Consider the following 23,472-nt stretch of genomic DNA (forward strand, 5'->3'; position numbering starts at 1 on the left):
GATAAAATAAAATTAATAAGTTTAACCAAATAAGCTCCAGGACTTCTCTTGAGGTCATTTTTATCTTAGAGTTGAAGATAGTTTCCTTAAATACCTCCAATACCAATAGTGGCAGCTGGGTAGGGTTCAATAGTGTTTTGTGGCAGTAAAGACCTCTCTGTGTTATATCTTCTAATATTTCTTCTATCAGTCGTTTAGAATTGAATACTTAATCCTTTCCAATAGATTTCTTTCCTGGGTTGAAGAAACTAATTTCTCAGGCAAGTTTCAATCCTTTTATTACCTAATGAACTTTCTCTCAAGCCATGCGAAGGTATCTTGCCTGCACGGCAGAGCCTGACAAGTTCCCCGTGGCGTATTCAGTGTGCCAAAAACAGTAACAAGTCTCACAATGGAAACTTTACTGGTATCCGCTCGAGCAAATCGATGAACAATGGGAGGACAGTGCTACAGTGCTACTTTTCAAATTCTTATTTTCCTGAAGTATATAATTAAGGCAGAGATATCTACTGAGAACTTGTATTGACTTGGGAGTCACCAGATGCAGTTTTGGTAACTATTGGATGTGCTAATTTGAGTGTAAATCCATCCTAATTTAAGTGTTTAAAATTTTTAAAAATCAGAATCTCATGAAATGAACAGAAGTTGAGAAGTTCAATAACTGCATGTGGCTACATGGGTTGAAAAATACTGAACAAGTTTGTTATCAGAGAAAGTTCTAATGGTATGTGAGTTTTTAAAATGAATCTCACCACCAAAACCACCATCGTTGGTCAGTTTTCCACAAGTAAAATGAAAACTGTTTGATCAACTTTGTCAGAATCACCTGAAAACTTTTTAGAAAATCCAACTCTGGGACCCCTCTTAGAGATACTGAATCATAAATTCTGGATGCATATTTCAGAGATCTCTGGAAACCCTTTTGGAAGATATTCTCAAATATATATTTGAGTATCATTTTTAGACTATTTGGGTCAATATTTGAGGGTAACAAAATTCTGTCAAAGATGCATTTTGGCAAAAGGCATATGAACACCATTTTTATTCCTGGTGATGGTAAATGGTGACTTAGTAAAAACAACCATCTTAAAATTAAGTCCATTCACTGAGGGGGGTCTTTATAAAGTCAACTTTTTAAATTTTATTTTGTAGCCCGAATTTGAAGATTTTATCTCTTTTATGACAAGTACCATCAGTTATATTTTAATTATATCTCAAGGAGAAGTATTTCCTGAGAAAGAACCAGAACCTAGTCCTGATATGGAATCTGAAGACTATTATGCTCCAGACGCTCTAAATTACTCAGAGATGAGACAAGGGAAGCGGAACAGGTAGTTCTAAACCCTAAAACATTGACTGTGTGCTAGAATATCCAAATATTACAAAATATAAAGAGATTTTATTTTGGAGCCACAAGTATTTTTTCCATCAATCAATAATACTGTATTCATCAAAACTGTGCCCGCTTTTAATATTAATGTTAAGAGATTTACAAGCAGAAGAATTTTTTGTCTTTCTGAAGCTGATTAACTCAGTCTGACCCCATGTCCCGAGCCCTAGAAATAGATAGGGACCTGCCGCATCCCTTCCAACCTAAGTGTTCTCTTCCAGTTCCCTACATTTCTCTGTAAATTGTCAGGGTTTAAAGACATTCAGTCTACTGTATACTTTTACCTACCTTGGTTAGGTAAAATATAAAAGTTAGTAGTTTAAATTGCATACAATGAAATAGTTGAATATTTTAAAAAATTTGAAAATGTACATAACTATTTCCCAAAATGTTATTTATACATTATAATTATTGTAGTCATTATTATCCAGAATGATAAATGTACATTATTCCTCATGCCTTTTATGACTTTGAGCACAAAAAAAAAGTTCAGTTTGATTTAAGAATTGTCAAAACTATGTCTTAAAGAGAAGTTGGGGGTTGGAGATATTGCAGAGTGGGTATGGAATTTGTCTTGCATGTGATCAACCCTGTTTCTATCCCTGTCACTCCATATGGCCTTCCAAGTCCTGTCAGGAACAATCCTTAAGCATAGAGCCAGGACTCAGCCCTGAGCACAGAAGGGTGTGGTTCAAAGTCCAAAATCTAAAAAATTAAAACTCCATAAGAAGAAAGAAAGAAAGAAAGAAAGAAAGAAAGAAAGAAAGAAAGGAAAGAAAGAAAGAGAAAAGCTGATGCTCTGGCCCAGATAACAGATTTTATTCAAAATCTTTTGAGCCTTTTAATAAGTATAGGTAAAGGTAAAGGCCCTCCCGTTGATCGTCGATTTGCTCGAGCGGGTCCAGTAACGTCTCCATTGGAGACTTTGTTGTTACTGTGTCTGGCATATCGAATACTCTCGGTAGCTTGCCGGGCTCTCCGAGAGGGGCGGAGGAATCGAACTCGGGTCGGCCATGTTGGCCACTTGTAAGTATGTTTCGTGAAATTCTCATTAATAAAACTGGCATAAAATAACATACTGTTGAATATATTGGTAGTATTATTCAGGAAAATATGCATTACATACAGTGTTGAGATTGATTATTCAGTGTACCAAAGTCCAATAAAAGAAAAAACTTCTGGAGTTGGAGATAGCGCAGTGGGGAAGGGGTTGGCATACGGCAACCTGGGTTTATCCCCAGCTCCACATATGGAGCCCCAATCCCTGCTAGGAGTGATCCCTGAGTACAAAATCAGTGGTAAAGCCTTAAGTATCAAGGGGCATTGTCCAAAACAAAACATAAAAGGACTTCTAGAGACAAAAACATTCTTTAATAATAATAATAGTAATAAACCCGGAACTTATTATTATTATTATGGTAATGCTAGAGATTGTGTGCCACCTATATATAAAAGAGAAATGTGAATTATGAGCATATGATTTGAGTATGAATTCAATGAAAACTTAGAGTAAAATAATATTTAGATAAAGTAATGATATGAAAAATCAAATCAAGAAATAGCTCAAAGTACAGAAACAATTGAGAAAGAAATCATAAAACCAGTCATTGACTATCTGAGCAAGATACTTGGGAGCACAATAATAATAAAAGAAATTCCCTACAAAAAAGAATGAGCAGGCAGGCAAGTTGCATAGAAATCAATACATAATATTTGTAAAGTCCTGGACTGAAGAAACATATGCATCTTCCATTGCAAGGTCTTACAATCAGTACAGAAATACAAAACAAAACTAGATAATTTTAGTTTTAGCCACAGATCCAGAAATATACTAGGGGAGAAAATCACTGTATGTACATTTCCAGATAGAAAAGACAATATTTGAAATATATTTAAATATTGGAGATGAAAAATTTTAGCACCACTCTCAGCTCTATGAAAATATGATTTTAATTACTAATATAGAATGTACAGAGACAATAATAGCCAAGAAAACAATGAAATAATGATACTGGAGTGATAGCACAGCGGGTAGGGCATTTGCCTTGCATGCGGCTCAACCAGGGTTCAATTTTCAGCATCCCATATGGTCCCCCAAGCACGGCCAGGAGTAATTCCAGAATGCAGAGCCAAGAGTAACTCCTGTGCATCACTGGATGTGACCCAAAAAGCAAAAAAAAAAAAAAGACAATGAAATCATGTCTTCTGTAGAATCTTATGAATATATGAACATAGAAACAAAGACGGATCTTCATCCCCCAAACTGCGCTGGTCTTCTTCCCCACCCAGGTCAGTTTATCTTCTGGTATTCGAACCCAGGACTTGGCTTTCTCCTTGCAAGTGCCCCAGGCGTCCTCTCGGAGCCTGGGACAAAAGCAGCCCTGAGCCCCTGCCTCTTCCTCTTCATCCCCAAAGCTGCCGCTTGTCTTCTTCCCCACCCAGCCTTTACCCACCCCCCACCCCCCACACACACACCAGGTTCCTGTGGGGGCGTGGCCTTTTCAGAAGCAGGTGTGGCTTTGGTAGAAGTGGGCATGGTCTAATTTTAGGCGGACAGACGTTCACGTAGCTGCAGGTAGTTTAGTCATACCAAGAAATCTAGTCCCCATATCTACACAACAACATGAAGAAAAAATGCAAATCCCCACCACGTGGAGAGGACAATGAAAAGAGTCCAGAAGCTTCTGTAGGTGCTACTCACCTAAGGGACCTCTCTGACAAAGAATTCAGATATGAAGTCATAAAGATGTTCAATGAATTCAATGAAACAGTCAGACAGATATCCAGTAACATAACAGAAAAAAATCAACAAATTACGGGAAGAAATGAGAGCAGAAATGTCACGATTAAAAGATTCCATAGATGAAATGAAAAACTCAGTCTTTTCTCTCAACAATAGAATGACCGCAGCTGAAGAGAGAATCAGTGAGCTGGAAGATGACCTGCACCAAGCCAACAGGCAACAACAAACAGTGGTAAGGGACCTCAAAATAGCTCTACACAAAATCAGAGTCCTAGCAGACGATTCCAAGGGGAACAACATTAGAATCATTGGACTGCCAGAAGCTCAGGGAAACAATCCCAATGAAAAAAACATGGTTAAGCAAATCATTGCTGAAAAATTCTCAGATTTCCACAATGCAGTCATTCAGGTTCAAGGAGCCTGAAGAGACCAACTAAAAGATACCAGCTAAAAGAGACCCTAACAAAAACACTCCAAGACATATCATAGTTAGAATGATGTATGCTGCCGATAGAGATACAATACTGCAAGCAGCAAGGTCAGCGAAGGAAATCACATACAAAAAAGAAACCCTTAGACTCATAGTAGATCTATCAGAGGAAACCTTCCAAGCCAGAAGGCAGTGGAGAGATATAGTGAAAAAACTCACTGAAATGAATGCTTCACCAAGAATAGTCTATCTGGCTAAACTCTCACTCAAAATTGAAGGAACGGTACACTATTTTCTAGACGAACAGCAGCTCAGGAACTTCATAGACTCAAAACCAAACCTAAAACAAGGGGTAAAGGGGCTACTAAAGACAAAACAAACCCTACAAGCACAACACACCCTTATAGAAAGATGAAACAAAATCACATAACAATAATCACTCTCGAAGTCAATGGTCTAAATTCACCAATTAAGAGACATAGAGTGGCAAAATGGATACAGAGACAGAACCCAACATTCTGCTGCCTACAAGAAACTCATCTCAACAGCCAGAGCAAACACAGACTCAAAGTCAAAGGATGGAAAACAATCCTACAAGCAAACAGCTCCCTCAGAAAAGCTGGGGTGGCCATACTAGCATACGACAATGTTAATTTCGCATTGAAAAAGTTTAGAAGGGAAAGTGAAGGCTATTTTCTCTTCATCAAGGGATACATACAACAGGAAGAAATCACACTCTAAACTGTATATGCACCTAATGAGGGAACAGCCAAATATTTAAAAGAACTGCTAACAGATTTTAAGGAGGACATTGCTAGCAACACAATAGTAGCTGGAGATTTCTACATCGCCTTATCACCTCTGGATATATCAACAAGAACAAAACTCAGCAAGGAAACATTGGCTTTGAAAGAGGAAATAGAAGAGAAATGGCTTATAGACCTATACAGGGATTTACACCCCAAAAAGAAAGAATACACAATCTTCTCCAGTGTCACGGAACATTTTCCAAAATAGACCATGTCCCAGGCCACAAAACATACCTCAATAGAATCAGGAAGATAGAAATATCAACAATCTTTTCAGATTATGATGTACTGAGAATAGAAGTGAATCACACACAGACACGAAAAACCAAATCAAACACCGGAAATTAAACAACTACATACTTAACAACGAGTGGATCAGGAAGGAAGTCAAGGACAAAATCAAAAAATACTTGGAAACAAATGAGAATGAAGACACAAGCTACCAGAACTTATGGGATGCAGTGAAAGCCATTTTAAGGGGAAAATTTATAGCTCTCAAGCATATCTCAGGACAGAAGAAAGGATCCACAGAAACATCTTGACTTCACAACTCAAGATCTTAGAAAAGGATCAACAGAAAGAGCCCAAATTAGAGCAGAAATCAACAACATGGAAACCAAAGAAGCAATCTGAAAGACAAATGAAATCAAGAGCTGGTTCTTCATCCACAAGATTAAAAGCAACCGGTGCTGGCACGGATGTGGCGAGAAAGGGACCCTCCTTCACTGCTGGTGGTAATGCCGACTGGTTCAGCCCTTTTGGAAAACAGTATGCACGATTCTCAAAAAATTAGAAATTGAGCTCCCATTTGACCCAGCAATATCACTCTTGGGAATATATCCCAGAGAGGCAAAAAAGTACAGTCAAAGTGACATCTGCACTTCTTTTTTCATTGCAGCACTCTTTACAATAGCCAGAATCTGGAAAAAGAAACCTGAGTGCCCGAGATCAGATGACTGATTAAAGAAACTTTGGTACATTTACACAATGGAGTACTATGTAGCTGTAGAAAAGATGAAATCATGAAATTCACGTACAAATGGTACTACACGGAAAGTATCATGTTAAGCGAAATGAGTCAGAAGGAGCGGATTATACACAGAAAGATTGCATTCATCTGGGGAACATAAGGCTACAAATGGGATACTAACACCCAGGAGTGGCCTAGATTAGTACCAGAAATTTTGCTTCATGACTTGGAGGCCAGCCCCACGTGCTGGGGGCAAAGGAAGCTCAGATAGAGAAGAGAGCACCAAATAAAGGGTGTTGGGAGGATCCTCCCAGGGTGGGAGAAGCATGCTGAAAGTAGACTGTAGACAAACATGATTGCCTCTTAATGCATCTCTTGCAAACCACAGGACCCAAAAGGAGAGAGAGAGATATATAAAATCAATACCCAAAAATCCATGGCTTTCCTATACGCAAATAGTGAAAGAGAAAAAAGTGACATGAAGAAAACAATCCCATTCACAATTGTGCTCCAGAAAATCAAGTACCTGGGAGTCAGCTTAACTAAAGAATAAAGGACCTATACAAAGAAAACTACAAAACACTACTTCAGGAAATAAAAGAGGACAGGAGGAAAAGGAAAAATATCCCCTGTTCATGGATCAGGAGAATTAACATTGTCAAAATGGCAATACTTCCCAAAGATCTGTATAAATTTTATGTGATCCCTATTACTGTACCCATGACATTCTTCAAAGAAATGGAGCAAACACTCCTGAAATTTTTATGGAACAATGAGCCCCCATGAATAGCTAAAGTAATTCTTGGAGTAAAAATGGAGGAATCAACCTCCCTAACTTCAAACTCTACTATAAAGCAATAATAATCAAAACAGCATGGTACGGGAACAAAGACAGACCTGTAGAGCAATGGAACAGGGTTGAATATACTGACATCTCCCCCCAAGCACATGATCGTCTAATCTTTGAAAAGGGGCAAGAAAAGTGAAGTAGAGCAAGGAAAGCCTCTTTAACAAATTGTGCTGGTAAAGCTGGATGGCTACATGCAAAAATGTGGGCTCAGATCTCTGCTTAACACCATGTACAAAAGTAAGATCAAAATGGATTGAAGATCTCAACATCAAACCGGAATCCATAAAGTACATTGAAGACAAAGTTGGCAAAACCCTCCATGACATTGAAGTTAATGTTTTATTCAAAGATGTCACGCCACTGGCCAAGCAATCGGAAACAAAGTTAGACAAACGGGACTATCTTATAAACTAAGAAGCTTCTGCACCTCAAAAGAAACAGTGACCGAAATACAAAGACAGTCTATAGATTGGGAAAGGATATTCACTGAATACACGTCTGACAAGGGGTTAATATAAAGGATATACAAAGTACTGGTTGAACTCCACAAGAAAAAAACATCCAACCCCACCAAAAAATCGGGTGATGAAATGAACAGAAACTTTCTCAAAGAAGAAATCCGAATGGCAAAAAGGCACATGAGAAAATGGTCTACATCATTAATCATCAGGGAGATGCAGATCAAAACCACAATGAGATATCATTTCACACAACAGAGACTGGCCCACATCCAAAAGAACAAAAGCAACCAGTGTTGGCGTGGAGGTGGCGAGTAAGGGACCCTCCTTCACTACTGGTGGGATTGCCGACTGGTTCAGCCCTTTTGGAAAACAGTATGGACGATTCTCAAAAAATTAGAAATTGAGTTCCCATTTGACCCAGCAATACCACTCCTGGAAATATAACCCGGAGAGGCAAAAAAGTACAGTCAAAGTGACATCTGCACTTGTTTGTTCATTGTAGCACTGTTTACAGTAGCTAGAATCTGGAAAAAGCTGAGTGCCTGAGAACAGATGACTGGTTAAAGAAACTTTGGTACATATACACAATGGAGTACTATATTGCTGTTAGAAATAATGAAGTTGCGAAATTTACATACAAGTGGTACTACATGGAAAGTATCATGCTAAGTGAAATGAGTCAGAAAGAGAGGGACAGACATAGAAAGATTACATTCATCTGGGGAACATAAAGTAATAAAATAGGAGACTAACACCCACAAATAGCCAAGATAAATACCAGGAGGTTTACTCCACGGCTTGGAGGCCAGCCACACACTCTAGGGGTAAAGGCAGATAGTGAATGGAGCACCAAATAACGGGTGTTCACAACATCTCCCAGGATGGGATATGCGTGCTGAAAGTAGACTATAGGCAGAACATGATTGCCATTCAATTCCTCTTTTGTAAACCACAACACCCAAACAGAAAGAGAGAACAAAAGGGAGTATCTTGCTACAGAGGCAGTGTGGGATGAGAGGATGGGGGGTGGGAGGTATACTGGAATTAGTGGTAGTAGAGAATGGGCACTGGTGGAGTGATGGGTACTCGATCATTGTATAACTGAAACCCAAGCACAAAAATTTGTAAGTCTACAACTGTACCTCATGGTGTTTCACTAATAAACATTTTTTAAAAATAAATAAAAATAAAAGAATGAGAAGAAAAAAAGAAAGATGAAAAAGAAATCTTACAAAACAAAAAAGGTTAATAGTGTTTGCTTATGTTTTTAAAGCAGTGAAAATTTGCATACTGAAATAATATGTATAATAATTAAAATAAGTCAAAATTAAAATAAAACAGACTATATATCAACAAATCTTTATATTCATCTTGTTTCATCTTTTCATGAAATTAGTCATGAATGATATCATGCAATTTATCTTTTGAATGATTCAATAAAAATTGCAAGTAAACACATATTTAATATTATAGATACAATTTTACATGATATTAATTTTGTCTTGCTCAGTTCCAAGTTATTTGTGAATATATATCACATGTAATTTTCTAACTGTTTATTAAGCTTTTGACCTATAGTAATTTCAAGTTATATTTTGGATTTAATCAGTTTGCAAGAACATCTGGAAAGGCATCAGCTGTCCTCATTTTGTGATGTTGAAAAAAATCCTACAAAAGTGGATAAGCTTATTGATATTTTCTTCCCTGACTTTAAAGCCAAGAAGACTGTAAAGTTAGAAAAGATACTGGTGTTGCTTCGACCAGACCTCTTTCGAGAAAGAAAAGGTATAAAATAAAGCATAAATGAAAGACTTGGTGCCTGAAATTTGACAAAGCCCTAGAATGGTGGGATTCTGAAAGATAAGCAATAAAATGCATGTAAATAATCAAAAAATGCTGTTAAAAATAATGTCAAACACTGGTGAAAAGGAAATTTTCTGCCTTACTTCCAATTACAGAGACCAAAGATTTCGTTCCTTCCACTAAGTAGTGATGTTAGCTGACATTTCTGTACATTTTCTTTAGCGAGTTGAAGAACTCTATATTTCTAAGTTTTTGAGAACTTTTTAAAAAACTCATGGTGTTTTATTTATTGTGTCTTGTTTTCCCACATCTACTGATTAAGTCATTTTTTTCTTTTATTGCTTGTTCATTTTCAGTTTATGTTCATCAATTTTGAATGTGAACCATCCTTGCATATCTTGAATAAACTTTGGCTTTTTTGTAGTACATAGATTTCGTATTGCACACTGGTAGATTTGATTAATCTATTTTTGAGAATTTTCCATCAATATTATGATTAGTTTTTGAGTCATACTCAGTGATGCTCAGAGCTCACTCCTTGCTCCATGCTCAGGGATTAGTCCTCGCAGTCTTGGATCAGCTAGAGTCAGCCATATTCAAGGCAAGCACCCTACCGCTGTACTGTCCAGTCCTTTCCACATATATTCTTAGCAACTTTTTGCCAGTGGTTTTCCTTTCTTACAATAGTTTTACTTGGTTTGGCACTAGAGTAATACTGAAATTAATAACTAAGAAAATATTTCCTGTGCTCTGATTTCTTGAAGATTTTAGGTATTTTTAATCATCATATTCTTTACATGTCTTGTAGAATTCATTTTTGAAGCCATCAGATTCTTGATTTTATTTATTTAATTTTATTTTTGATTCTAGGTCATACCAGGAAATGATTAAAATTTACTCCTCAGCTCAGAAATTACTCCTGGAAGGGCTATTTTTAATAAGGGTATTAAATAATAATTTAACTACTTTAGTCTATTCTAACACTGCTTCCTATGTGAGCTTTGATGCTTAGTGTCATTCAAAGAATTAGCATTTTCATCTAAGTTATCAAATTTGTTGTAAACATAACTATTAAGATTTGCTAATTTTCTCAACCTCTGTTCCCTCCCTCTCCTCTCACTAAGGACTTCACACTTGTCCTCTCACTAAGGACTTCACACTTGTGAACTTCATGACTTGTCACATCAATTCCTACCTCACCACTCAGCTTATTCCCCTTTAAAAAATTCATTTTTAAATGTAGGATATTGAAATTTATTCAGCCAGTGATTAGGCTGATTGAATTGGGCATGAACTTCTCCATACCTTTTTCCCCCCTTTTTTATAAATTTATCTATTGAATCACCGTGAGAGCAGTTACAAAGCTTTTGGGTCTAATTCTTGGTCAAACAATGATAAAACACCCATCCCTTCATCAGTGCCCATTTTCCACCACCAAAAACCCCAATATACCCCCCCATCCCAAACCTTCTCCCTACCTGTGGGGCATTGATTTCCACATCACTCTCTCTCTACTTTGATTTCATAAAATATTTCGACACCAGACCCACTATTATTTTTTAGGATTTTACCCCAACACTCAGATCTGCCAAAAAGGCAACAATAGTCAATTTGTTTTCTATTGCTGATTATGAATAGCATATGATGTCACGCAGCCACACTAGTGGCCACATGATTTTGAAATTCCAAAATTTTAACGATTAAATCTGTAGGGATTTCTGCAAAAACCTGCTGGGTTCCAAGATTTGTTCCTGAGTCTCTGGGATTACGGCCATTAAGCAGCTTGATCAGGAGCCAGAGAGGCCGTTTGTGGGCGACCCAGGGTTCTGTTGGGGTGGAGAGGAAAGGTCTGGCTCCACCCCCCATCCTGTGAGACCCAGCATGTCTCGTCACTGTGGGCCCAAACCTGACTGTCCAATGGCCTCTGGTAGATGGCGGTCACCGAGCCACCAAGGGGGAGCAGGTGGAGGGACAGCATCCTTTCCCCACTGGAGTGGGTCAGCGCCGGTAACCTACTGTGGAGACCGGACTTATTTCTGCCAAAAGTCACTGGGTTCCAAGATTTGTTCTGAGTGTCTGGGATCATGGCCATTAGGCAGCTTAGTCAGGAGCCAAAGAGGCCATTCGTGTATGGTAAAAAATCTTTATAGATTTTATTTCAAAAAATTTTTATTGAAGAACCATGATTTTAAAAGATACTGACAGTTGAGTTTTAGGCATGCAATAATCCAACTCCAATCCCTTCACCTTAATCAACTTCCCTGCACCAGTGTTCCAAGATCCTTCCCCGTCTCAACCACCCACTCACCCCCTACTATCAACTTGACAGGTACATTACAGAATTTCAGTGGCTGCCTATTATATCTCATGGTTTTAGTTCTCTTGTACCTATGCTTTTAGCATATGGTTACCCCTCTCATTCATATCACTGGTATAACTGAAGCACTTATACCTATACACCCATTACTTCTTAATTCTCTTCTCCCACCCTCTTGATTTTTTTCCTTTTCTGTCCATCTCTCTAAACACTGGATCAAAGGCTGATCTAGGCATTTCCTTACTCAGTATTCTATATTCTACAGATACATCATCCTGTATTTGTCTTTATTCTTCTGGCTTACTCAACTCAACATGACATCTTTCAGTTCCAACCGGGTTGCAACAAATTGCATTTGATCATTCATTGTAACTGCATAGTATTCCATTGTGTATACATACCACATCCTCATAATCCATTCATCTGTCCTTGGACACCTTATCTTAGCTATTGTACATAGTGCAGCAATGAATAATGGTGTGCATATGTCTTTTTGAGAGAGTGTTTTTATGTCCTGGGGATGGATGCCCAAAAGTGAAATTGCTCTGTCAAATGCCAGTTCAATTCTAAATTTACTGAGAACTTTTCATACTGCTTTCCACAAGTGTTGTACCAGACAGCATTCCCACCAGCAGTGGATGAGAGTTCCTTTGTTACCACATCCCCGCCAAAAGTGTTCCTAGTATTTTTGACAAGCACTATTCTCTCTGGTGTGAGATGGTACCTCATTGTCATTTTGATTTGGATTTCTCTGATGCATTTTCTTATGTGCCTACCAGCCATCTGCTATTTTCCTCTGACAATGGAAATTTTATTTTTCCTTTGTCATTTTACTATTCAGTTTTTCCACAAAGACTTTCTTGAGCATAAGAAAAAAACATAACTGAATGACATAAAAACAAAAGCAGAGAAATCTTATTGGATCCCAAGCCATTTCAAATTAACCTTTTCTTTTCTCTGCTTTTCTGAAACAGGCCATTTTAAAGGAAGTTATTTCTGTTAATGAACTGACTTATGAACTTTTCATTTATTCTTGAATCCCCTCTAATAGTTTTTTGGCCAGCACTGTTCTTACCACAAATTCCGAATTGTGAAACCCAAGTTTCAAATGGCTAGTCCTATAGTCACAGTTCTCAAAAGCATCTAAAGAATTTTCTGCTTCCTCTGATCACCTTAGACTGCAACTAAAAATCCTACTTCCTGTTCTGTGAAACAGACATTATTTCTTTTTTTTTTTCTAAGTAAAGCACATCTTTCCTCAACTAAGATACAAAGATTTCACCCTTTGATCTCTTGAAATGATAATTAAAATATTTAGTTTTCCCCTATGAAGAATTTTGGATATAGCCATTACTATAACATATTCCACAATGGGTATGCAAACCTTAGTGGTACCTGAGTATAATAAAAAGTTATTAGCTAAAAAGAAAAAAAATTCAGAAATGTTTATCAGATATTACTGAGTAATGAATTCACTTGTTGAATTCTAGTTCTAGTTTTTGAGCACTATTTGATTTAGTGTTTGCATTTGGAAATAAGCAGCAATTCATCATTATTATTTTCTCTATATATTGCTATTAAGGTAAAGGTAAAGGCCCTCCCGTTGATCGTCGATTTGCTCGAGCGGGCCCAGTAACGTCTCCATTGGAGACTTTGTTGTTACTGTGTCTGGCATATCGAATACTCTCGGTAGCTTGCCGGGCTCTCCGAGAGGGGCGGAGGAATCGAACTCGGGTCGGCCATGTTGGCCGCTTGTAAGGCGAACGCCCTACCCGCTGTGCTATCGTGCTATTATTATTTAATAATAGCAGTGATTCACTTTAAGAAATTGAAGAATTGAAAAATTAAATGTGAATATTTAATTTAGGTTTAATTTAGGTAAAATTCACATCATGTTAAATACCCAGGGCCTACCGGAACCACACCTGCTGGTATGTGAAAACTGGAGGGCTACAGTCAGAGACACGAAGGGCCATGCTCTCCAGCAGTAGCCTCAGGGCCATGTTCTGTTACTTGTTCTGACACTTGTGCTCTATCCCTAGCTGCAACTCCCCACTTTCAAATAACTTCACAATATTCTATTTATCAGTAATATAGCACATATATACTCAGCAAAATTAAAAAGATGTGCGTGTTTTATCTTATGGGTCTACATATCTGAAAACATCCCCACTGTATTTATAATATATAAAAAGATACCTGATAATATGTATATATGTATATGAATAACCTGATAATTTGCATATAGAGAGTATTTTTATTCTCCTAGTATTATTCTATACATATTACAAGATTATGAGACTGACACTCTGCCTACTGCTCTAAGAGGGCCTGGAGTAATAGCACAGAGGGTAGGGCATTTGCCTTGCACACGACTGACCTGGGTTCTATTCCTCCACCCCTCTCAAAGAGCCCAGCAAGCTACCGAGAGTATCCTGCCCGCACAGCAGAGCTTCCTGGCAAGCTTCGTGGCATATCCAATATGCCAAAAACAGTAATAAGTCTCAGAATGGAGACTTTACTGGCGCCCACTCGAACAAAATTGATGAACAACGGGAGGACAGTGCTATATTACAAGATACTCTATATGTAATATACATACTTAACTTTTGGTTTTGGTCCATAGTCTACTAACTTTTGATATATTCTCAAGGAAAGGTTTATTGTAAGCCTCATTTTTGTTCCTTTGTAGATAAATGCAATAACTTGGGGATTATTTTGGATGCACATAGGATCACTGTCACTGTCTTCCCATTGTTCATCGATTTTCTCAGCGGGCCCAGTAACCTCTCCAGTGTGAGACTTTGTTGTTACTGTGTTTGGCATGTCAAATACATCACAGGAAGCTTGCCAGGCTTTGCCGAGCAGGTGAGATACTCTCGGTAATTTGCCAGGCTCTCCGAGAGGGACGGAGGAATCAAACTCAGGTCGGCCAAGTTGGCCGCTTGCAAGGCAAATGCCCTACCCGCTGTGCTATCACTCCAGCCCACACATAGGATGTTTGAAGAATATGTCTATGAATGGGATAATTTGGCTGTGTGTGCATGTCTCCTATATTATTAAATGTGAAGAGCAACAGCATAACTTGATATGTAAAGATAAAGAGTATTGACTGTCTTTATGTTTAATAAGAAAACTTTTAAATTTTATATGAGAATGAAATACATTATATTGTCATGATAACACATTTTGAAGTATGTGTAACAAATGCCTAGCAGTTTACAACATGTTATTTTCATATAGATGATGTTTTAAATATCCTGCAAGAAGAAGGTTTTAAAATATTGATGCAAAGACAAGTAGTTTTATCAGAAGATGAAGCACAGATACTGTGCAAGGAATATGAACATGAAGCTTATTTTGAAGACCTTATAGAAAACATGATCAGGTGGAGTGATTTCAGGTTTAGAAAGTATGATATATTTCTGAATCATTTAAATATTTTCCTAACCCTGCATTCTGTTCACATGTCAAACATATCTAGTCTATAAACGTGTGCAGGAGACATTTTTTTTTTTGCTACTATCCTACCCATCTCAATTCACAGCCTAAATTTCTATCTAAGCTAGTCCCTTGTGGTCCCTTGGGGGTGTCATAGAGTAAAGTCACAGGTAAAGTTGCTGGAGCTCAGTTGAATCAAATCTAGAAATTCAAGGTGTGCCACTTCAAACAGAGAATTTTCTGATTTTCAAGAAATTTGATAATCATAAAGATTATTGGTCCTAAAAGCAAAATGGAATAATAGAAGTAAGATATTGGGAAACTAAGTGAAATAAAAGGTGGACTATACACCCATCAGGACACATGCATATCCCAGCAAGAGTAGAACAGTAATCTAGGAACCACACCTGCAGACCTATGGTCCTTCCATTGCTTTACCTGCTTCCATTCTCTTGTAAACATGATTTAGTATTCCAAGTGAAGGTTAATTTCTGAATCTTGATAAAGGATTATTCTGACACTTTTGATCCAAGTAACACTGAATCATTGGGCCAGACTCTGATCTGGCTGAGAACCACCAGAAATGGTCCCCGAGGTCTCCTGAGCACTGAGTATGAGGGCTGTAAAAATAAGTAAACACATAAATACTCGTGTATCTTCTGTAACTAGTTATCTAAGGGGGTCATAATTTCAATAATGTTTTTTATTTTCTAACAGTGCTCCATCTTTAGCCCTTGCTTTGTCAAGAAACAGTGGTTTACAGTACTGGGAAGAGATAATAGGTCCAAGTTCCGTTGATGAAGCCAAACAATATTTTCCAGGGAGGTAAGTTTCATGTTAGAGGTATGAAAACATTTTAAATGGGAGGCATTTTAGTATTTTGGTATGAAATAATGCATGTTTATTTATCAAATAAACTAAACGTATTCCAAGCTTACATTTCTGTCAAGACTGAAATTAATTTTTATGGATTCCTTTCATATGGTATCAGCATCAAATTTATTTATGAAGGGTCTACAAATATTTTGTTGATGTTACATTTAAAAATGCTAATAAAGCTGTATGTTTCAAATATGCCATCTGACATACCCCCAACTTATCTTCCAAAATAGGTTTTATTGTCATATTTATACTTGAGATAACTAAAGTTCAGGAAACTTAACTGTTCATTGTGTGATTAGCAAATAATGTCAACAAAATTATAGTTTGTGCTTGAGCACTGCTTGGGAACATCCTTCTCTCTTATTTACCTGTAAGTGGCAATTATCATGTGGTTGTCTTTTAAATTTTAAATTAATCACATCTTCCATGCCTCATACAAATCTGTCTAAATCAGGGGTGAACTAATGTTGCTTGGTAAACTGTAGGTAATCTATAATTAATGTTACATTGCCTTATGTTGTATTTTGTGACATTGTGCTTTAACAGTTTTAACTTCTTTATTTCAAAGTTTATGTGATCAATTTGCAATGGAAAGTTTGCCTATCAACCAATTGTATGGGAGTAGTTCATTAGAAGCTGCTGAAAGGGAGATACAGTATTTCTTCCCTGCTGAATATACTCTAGCAATGATTAAACCTCATGTATCAATTGAAGAAAGAGGAAAGCAGTTTTAAATGTGTATATTGTTCTCCAAATTTTGTTAATTTTAATCTATAAAAGAGTTGAGAAAATACTTTGATGAGCATTCATATACTTTTATGTAGATTCAACAGCTAATTTTTGTCTATAATAAATTATAATTTGCTTTCTTCTTCCTTTTCTATGCTTCAGTTATAATTCAAATGTTACTGAATTATGTTAAATTCCCTTACAAAGTTGATAGAGATGGTTTTTTTACTTCCATAGATATATTAACATGGGAAATTGTCAAAATTTGTTAATGGTCTTTCTAACAAAGTTGATAGAGATGGTTTTTTTACTTCCATAGATATATTAACATGGGAAATTGTCAAAATTTGTTAATGGTCTTTCTATTACTGGGACATCCTTCCATTACTGCATAAATTCCATATAGCCAGCCATAACATATTTGATGCTTTTTAATTCAATGTTTATAATTCATTGGGGATCTTTTACATTAATACATTTAAAATAAGATGGGTATGTGCTTCTCTTTTTTTGAACAAAGTTTTGTACAGTAGAATAACATTTTATTTAAAAATACATGTGTGGGGTGGGGGTGAAGAGTCAGTCTAATAGTACCAGCTAGATGGAGGGTGCTTGACTTGAACTCGGGCAACTTGGGTTCAATCCACCATATCCCATATGGTCTCCAGAGCCCCAGTTGGTATGATTCCTAAGCACAGAGTCAGGAGTAAGCCCTGAGCACAACTGGGAGGGAGGGTGGGAGGGAGAGAGGGAGGGAAAGAAATAAGAAAAGACATGGGGATGGACAGGAAGCTCAGTTGCCTGAGTGCATGGAGACCTAGGTTTCATCCTAGGCTCTGTGTGGTCTTCTGAGTCCCTCCAGGAGCAGGCCCTGAGCAGTGCGCTGGGAGTAACCCTGAGCACACTGCCAGAATAGCTCCAAACCAAAATCATACAAAGTGAAGTCTTCAGTACTCTGGAAGCATTTAAACAGCCTTGAGATTGTAGTTGAAGTTCTGGTAGATTATATTTCTGCATATCTGCCTTTTTCATTTATTCTGTGGGATGGTACACTCATCACTTTTCCCCCTATTTTTTCTTTACAACTGGTCTGTTCAAACTTTCTATCCCCACTAGAGTTTATTAAGTTCATTAGATTGCAATTTTCTATGAAATTATGTGTTTTATCCATATAAAATTTGAAATCTGTTGTTATTACATTTGATTTCCTGTTTCAAATGTTAGTCCCACCTTAGTATTTCTAATTTTGATGTATTTCAAAGTCAGAAGTTGATATTCTTCTTTTCTAATGCATTATTTTCAATTTTGGCTATATTTCTATTTGTAGTGTTCGCTTTAATATTCCTATAGCTCTTAAACTGAATATTTATTTTCAATCTTTAGTTTTGCCAAAAATTCTTTTTGTTTTTTTTTATAGGGGGCACACTTGGAAGTGCTCAGGGCTTACTCCTGGTTCTATACTCAGGGATCACTACTGGCGGGAGTTGGGGAACCATGGGGTGCGGGGGATGGAACATAGGCTAGCTGCCTGCAAGGCAAGCACCTACCCTCTGTACAATTGCTCCATACCCTTGTCAATACATTTTTTTATAGGGGCCACACCTAGCAATTGTAAGGATAAGAGACCACTTCTAGTAATACTTATAAACTGCGGGACTGAAGTTTGATGCTTGGGTCCATCAGTATTTGGGGACAAACTGGGCTACATCCAGTGGGGAGATTATGTGGTAACTGAATAGAGCTGGGGGCCTCACAAATAACGGACATTGGCCTCTCTTGTTAGATATTCCTACCTCTTGAAATATCTCCCTCATGAGCTTCTATTTTTCCCTGTTTTAAACTATTCTTTAATGCTGAGAATTTTGTTTCTCCTAAGTAGACTTCTAACTAGTACTTTTTAAGCACCATTGTTTACAAAACTACTAATGGTGGGGTTTCATGAGTACAACACTCTACCATGCCTTCTACATGAGGGTCCAGTTCCTTCACCATTATCATAGTAACTTTCCCCCATTCTCTCCCTGTTGAAAGATTCTTAATTATTATTATTTCTTTAAGATGGCTTTCTCTCTTCATTTTGCCTTTGGGTATTTGTTATTCCTGTACTATGATTCTTTTATAGGAGAGAGATCATTCTTTGTATGTCGTCCTTCCCACTAACTTGACTTAGACTGATACTCTCCAGACCTAACCACAAAGCAGCAAGTTGCATGATTTCATCTTCCTTTTTTTTTAAATACCTGAACAATATTTAATAATATATAGGTACCATGGTTTCTTAATCCAGTCATCTGTTCTTGGATACCTAGGTTGTTCCCAGATTTTGACATTTAAATAGTGCTAGAATAAACATAGAAGTGCAAATGTCTTTATGAATAGAGTTTTGGATCCTTGGAATAGATGCCAAAAAAAGTGAAATTGCTGGGTCAATTTAAGCTAAATTCCTAGTTTTTTTTTAAATGCCATATTGTTTTCAAAAAAGGCCAATATACATTCCCACCAGCAGTCAATGGGGGTCTCTTTTCATTACATCCTCAACACTGGTTGTTTTTATTCTTTGTGATATGTGCCAGTCACACTGGTATGAGATGATGTCTCATTTTAAAAATTTTGTATTTCTTTGATGATAACTAATGCAAAGGAGTTTTCATATCTTCTGATGATCTATGTATCTTCTTTGAAGAAGTCTCTGTTCTTCTTTTCATGCCATTGTTTGATGGGGCTGGTTATTTTATTTTTGTTAGGTAATCCTTAAAGGATTTCGGATAGGTCTTCTTTAAAAGTTTGAAAGATCTCACAAATTAAATCTTACACTCCATAGATTTAAGTCTCTGCCTGCCTGTCTGTCTCTCTCTCTCTGTTTATACACACACCTATATATTGTTTTTTATGATCTCTGAACTTCATATTTTTCATCTCTTGCTCAATGTACCTACAGAGTTCATCCTCAGCTTACCAGCTTCGTGATCAAATCTCATTTTCTCCATCCTTGGTACTAAGCTCAGCTCTCTAAAAAGCACCTCTTAACTTCCCAGAAAAAAAGTTAAAATTTACACTCAAATTTGTGATTCCACAAAACCACACATTACTCTTAATGACTAACTTTTCAAAATGCATTTCAAAAGTAGAGGATTCTGGCAATCTCGGGCCCCTCCTGGCAATTATTGGTTCAATGCAAGGACCAAAGTAAACAACCTGCTTGGATGCTGCAGTCACGGGACACCAGGACTCCCTGGGTCATGATCCAGATGCTCAAAAACACACTTCACCCTTCTCTGGTCTCCACGGCTGCACCTGGTGATGCTACTGAGGGCCAAACCTTTCCCTTCCCTGTATGCAAGGATTGCACCTTAACCTTTGTACTAGCTCTTAAATCTCTCAAAAAGGATTTCTGGTTTCTGACCAGAAAATATCTGGACAAAGAGGTTTTGTATCCCTAGTCCCTGCCCCTTAGGAAAAAATCTGCTTTTATTTTTTACCTCCCTTTTAATCTGGAACAAAGAGAAGTATGATGTACGAGAAAGTTCCTAGTCTTTTAGCTGAATAAGCCCTCAAAGTTTAGAGTAATAATGATTTTTGATAAAACTTGTTTGATTTAATTCAGAAAAACTCTCTTAATTCTCGAGAGAGGATCTCAGATCGAGTATCCCTGTCAACTCAGATATAACAAGAAATTCCTTAGCAATAATAAAACTATGACATAATGTGGAAATGAAAATATGTCTTTACTTTTAGACGTTTTGGGGGGGGGTTGGGGGGCACACCTGGAGTTGCTCAGGGGTTACTCCTGGTTCTGTGCTCAGGAATCACTTCTGGTGGGCCTCAGGGGACCATACAGGGTGCCAGGGATCAAACCTGGGTCAGCCACATGCTAAGCAAGAAAATGCGATTTAATTGTTTTATTTACTATTTGGGTCTGGAGCGATAGCACAGTGGTAGGGCGTTTGCCTTGCACACAGCCAACATGGCCGACCCGAGTTCGATTTCTCGCCCCTCTTGGAGAGCCCGGCAAGCTACCGAGAGTATCTCGCCCACACGGCAGAGCCTGGCAAGCTCCCCGTGATGTATTCGATATGCCAAACACAGTAACAACAAAGTCTCCAATGGAGACATTACTGGGCCTGCTCGAGCAAATTGACGAACAATGAGAGGGCCTTTACCTTTACTTATTTACTATTTATTTATTTACTATTTACAAGAAAATGCTATTAAATTATATAAAATTTACTATCTCTCTGGCCCCCCAGGAGATTCTGTCTTGTCTTCTCTTTTTTAACTAGTTCAGTAGATATTTCAGGTGGTTTCTGAGAAGGTGAATCTCAGAAAAGAGACTGCACATAAAAATTAATTGAGTCTTCACTTGATGCTTTTTAACTTTAATTTACTTCACCTAGTTTGACAAAGGGCTGGAGCGATAGCACAGTGGTTTGGGCATTTGCCTTGCACGCATCAGACCTGGGTTTGTTTCCTCCACCCCTCTCAGAGAGCCCAGCAAGCTAATGAGAGTATCTCACCCGCACACCAAAGCCTAGCAAGCTACTTGAGATGTTTTCGATATGCCAAAAACAGTAACAACAAGTCTCACATTGGAGACGTTACTGGTGCCCGCTCGAACAAATCGATGAACAACGGGAGGACAGTGCTACAGTGCTACAGTTTGACAAAAGAAAATTTTGTTGTTGTTTTGGGGACACACTCAGTGCTGCCCAGGTGTTACTCCTGACTCTGCACTCAGGAATTTCTCTTGGTGATGCTTGGGAAACCATATGAAAGCCAAGGATTGAACTGATGTTGGCTGGCTGCAAGTCAAGCATCCCATCCTTGTGTCTTTTAAAACTACATTATGCAAGTAAAATGAATTCTTGCAAGCACTAATGCAAGAATTATTTTTTCTTTATTTCAAACTACTTGAATGTGAAGCAAAATGGAGGAGATCTATAATATTATCTACTCTTTCTTTCCCTTAGAGGAGATCATAAATCTAATCAAAGAAAATGGATTTGAGATAATAAAAACAAAGGAAATAATTGTAACTGAAGAGTATGTAGAAAAAATGTATTATTCTATAAAATCAAAGCCCTTTTATAAAGATGTTGTGGAAATGTTATCTGAGTAAGTGTATGATATTTATATGTATATACAATTATTTGCGTTATGAATGTTTAGTGTTTAATATAGGAACTTTGAAAAGTATAAATCTTCAAAAGTCATCTAATTTTATTTGTTAAAAGATAACTTGTTAATATTTCAGATTGTGTTCTCTCCTCTTCACCCCTTTCTCCTCTCCCTTCTTCCCTCCCTCCCTCCCTCCCTCCCTCCCTCCCTTCCTTCCTTCCTTCCTTCCTTCCTTCCCTCCTCTTTTCTCTCATTCTTTCTTTCCTTCCTCTGTTTTAAATATTCATATTATATATAGATGCTATCTATGTTTAAATTTGTTCTTGGTGTTTGGACACACCTTCTGGAACAGTGCTTAGGGATTGTCCTGGTGTTGCCTGGATCATGCAGCAGCAGGAATAGAAAAAAGTCCTCCAGAAAACAACACACACACACACACACACACACACACACACACAATGCCCTTTGAACTATGTACCAACTCAAAATCTCTGCCTCTAAATCCCTTATTTGCCAAGTCATAGTATCACAATTTCCTTAACTATACAATGTTGAGATTAATAATATCTACCTGACAGCCTTGTTGTGAAGGCAAAACAATTGATATATTTTGAGTACTTGAAGCAATGCCTGGCATATATCCCTATTCTTATACCTCAGAGCTCTTCGTGCATGAAACCTTATTTGAAGGAGGTAATAAAAATGTCAACTGCAAAGTCATACTGATAAAAGCAAAGAGTCCAAGGCAAATTCTAGATAATGGCAACATTTTGTCATGTATACCAGGATTTGTAAAATTTCTCCCTTGAGCCCCTTCTTACACGAGAAGTTGTTTGTGATGCTAGGTATATAAATTATATGTATATATGTATATATAATTAAAAATTTTCTGATAATCATAAAATAACTTGAAAACAACATTATGTGACCCCATATATTTGATAGTACAACCCTCTTTGGGGTCATGCGTGACTCACAATTTAAGAAACTAGGATGTATACAGTCTTTGTATTGTAATTAATCAACTTGCTGAATGCTTTATTTTCAGGAACACATCTCTTATTATGATTCTGAGCAAGTGGAGTGCTGTTACTGAATGGAGACGATTAATGGGGCCCATAGACCCAGAAGAAGCAAAACTACTATCCCCAAATTCCATTCGTGCCCGGTATGGAAAAAGTATTTTGAAAAATGCTGTCCATGGAGCATCTAGCAACTTTGATGCAATGGAAACTATAAGTAAAATATTTGAAGACTTTGTTATTGAGACTCCTAAGTAAACTGAAGTTCAACATCGCTGTGTTATTTTCTCTGTTATACTGACTCGGCCTAGGACTTGGGTTTCCTAGAAACATATAAACTTTTAATATCTGCCTGAATAAAATGCATTTTCTGCCAGATAAACCATGTTGTTCCATTGCTGCCTTGTGACCTCACAGCCAAACCTTGTGAATGCTAGGGGCCTGAGAGACAGTGTCAGAGGTGATGTGCCCTTGATTCTGTAAGCCTTTATTGAAAGCTCTCTGTGCCAC

General features: G+C 37.5%; 1 protein-coding gene across 1 annotated transcript in view; it reads left to right on the forward strand.

The window, feature by feature from the left end:
* The window catches only part of LOC130039151 (thioredoxin domain-containing protein 3-like), a 50,792-nt gene extending 27,572 nt beyond the window's left edge, over window positions 1-23,220 (forward strand). The window contains exons 9-15 of the mRNA XM_056131019.1: window positions 1,153-1,331; window positions 9,263-9,438; window positions 15,017-15,161; window positions 15,932-16,039; window positions 16,665-16,814; window positions 21,791-21,937; window positions 22,989-23,220. Of these exons, the coding sequence (XP_055986994.1) occupies window positions 1,153-1,331; window positions 9,263-9,438; window positions 15,017-15,161; window positions 15,932-16,039; window positions 16,665-16,814; window positions 21,791-21,937; window positions 22,989-23,220 (1,137 nt within the window). The remainder of the gene's footprint in view (window positions 1-1,152; window positions 1,332-9,262; window positions 9,439-15,016; window positions 15,162-15,931; window positions 16,040-16,664; window positions 16,815-21,790; window positions 21,938-22,988) is intronic.
* Window positions 23,221-23,472: the final 252 nt, after the last annotated feature.

Source organism: Sorex fumeus, unplaced genomic scaffold, assembly GCF_029834395.1.
Source record: "Sorex fumeus unplaced genomic scaffold, SorFum_2.1 ptg000083l, whole genome shotgun sequence".
Lineage (NCBI taxonomy): Eukaryota > Metazoa > Chordata > Mammalia > Eulipotyphla > Soricidae > Sorex > Sorex fumeus.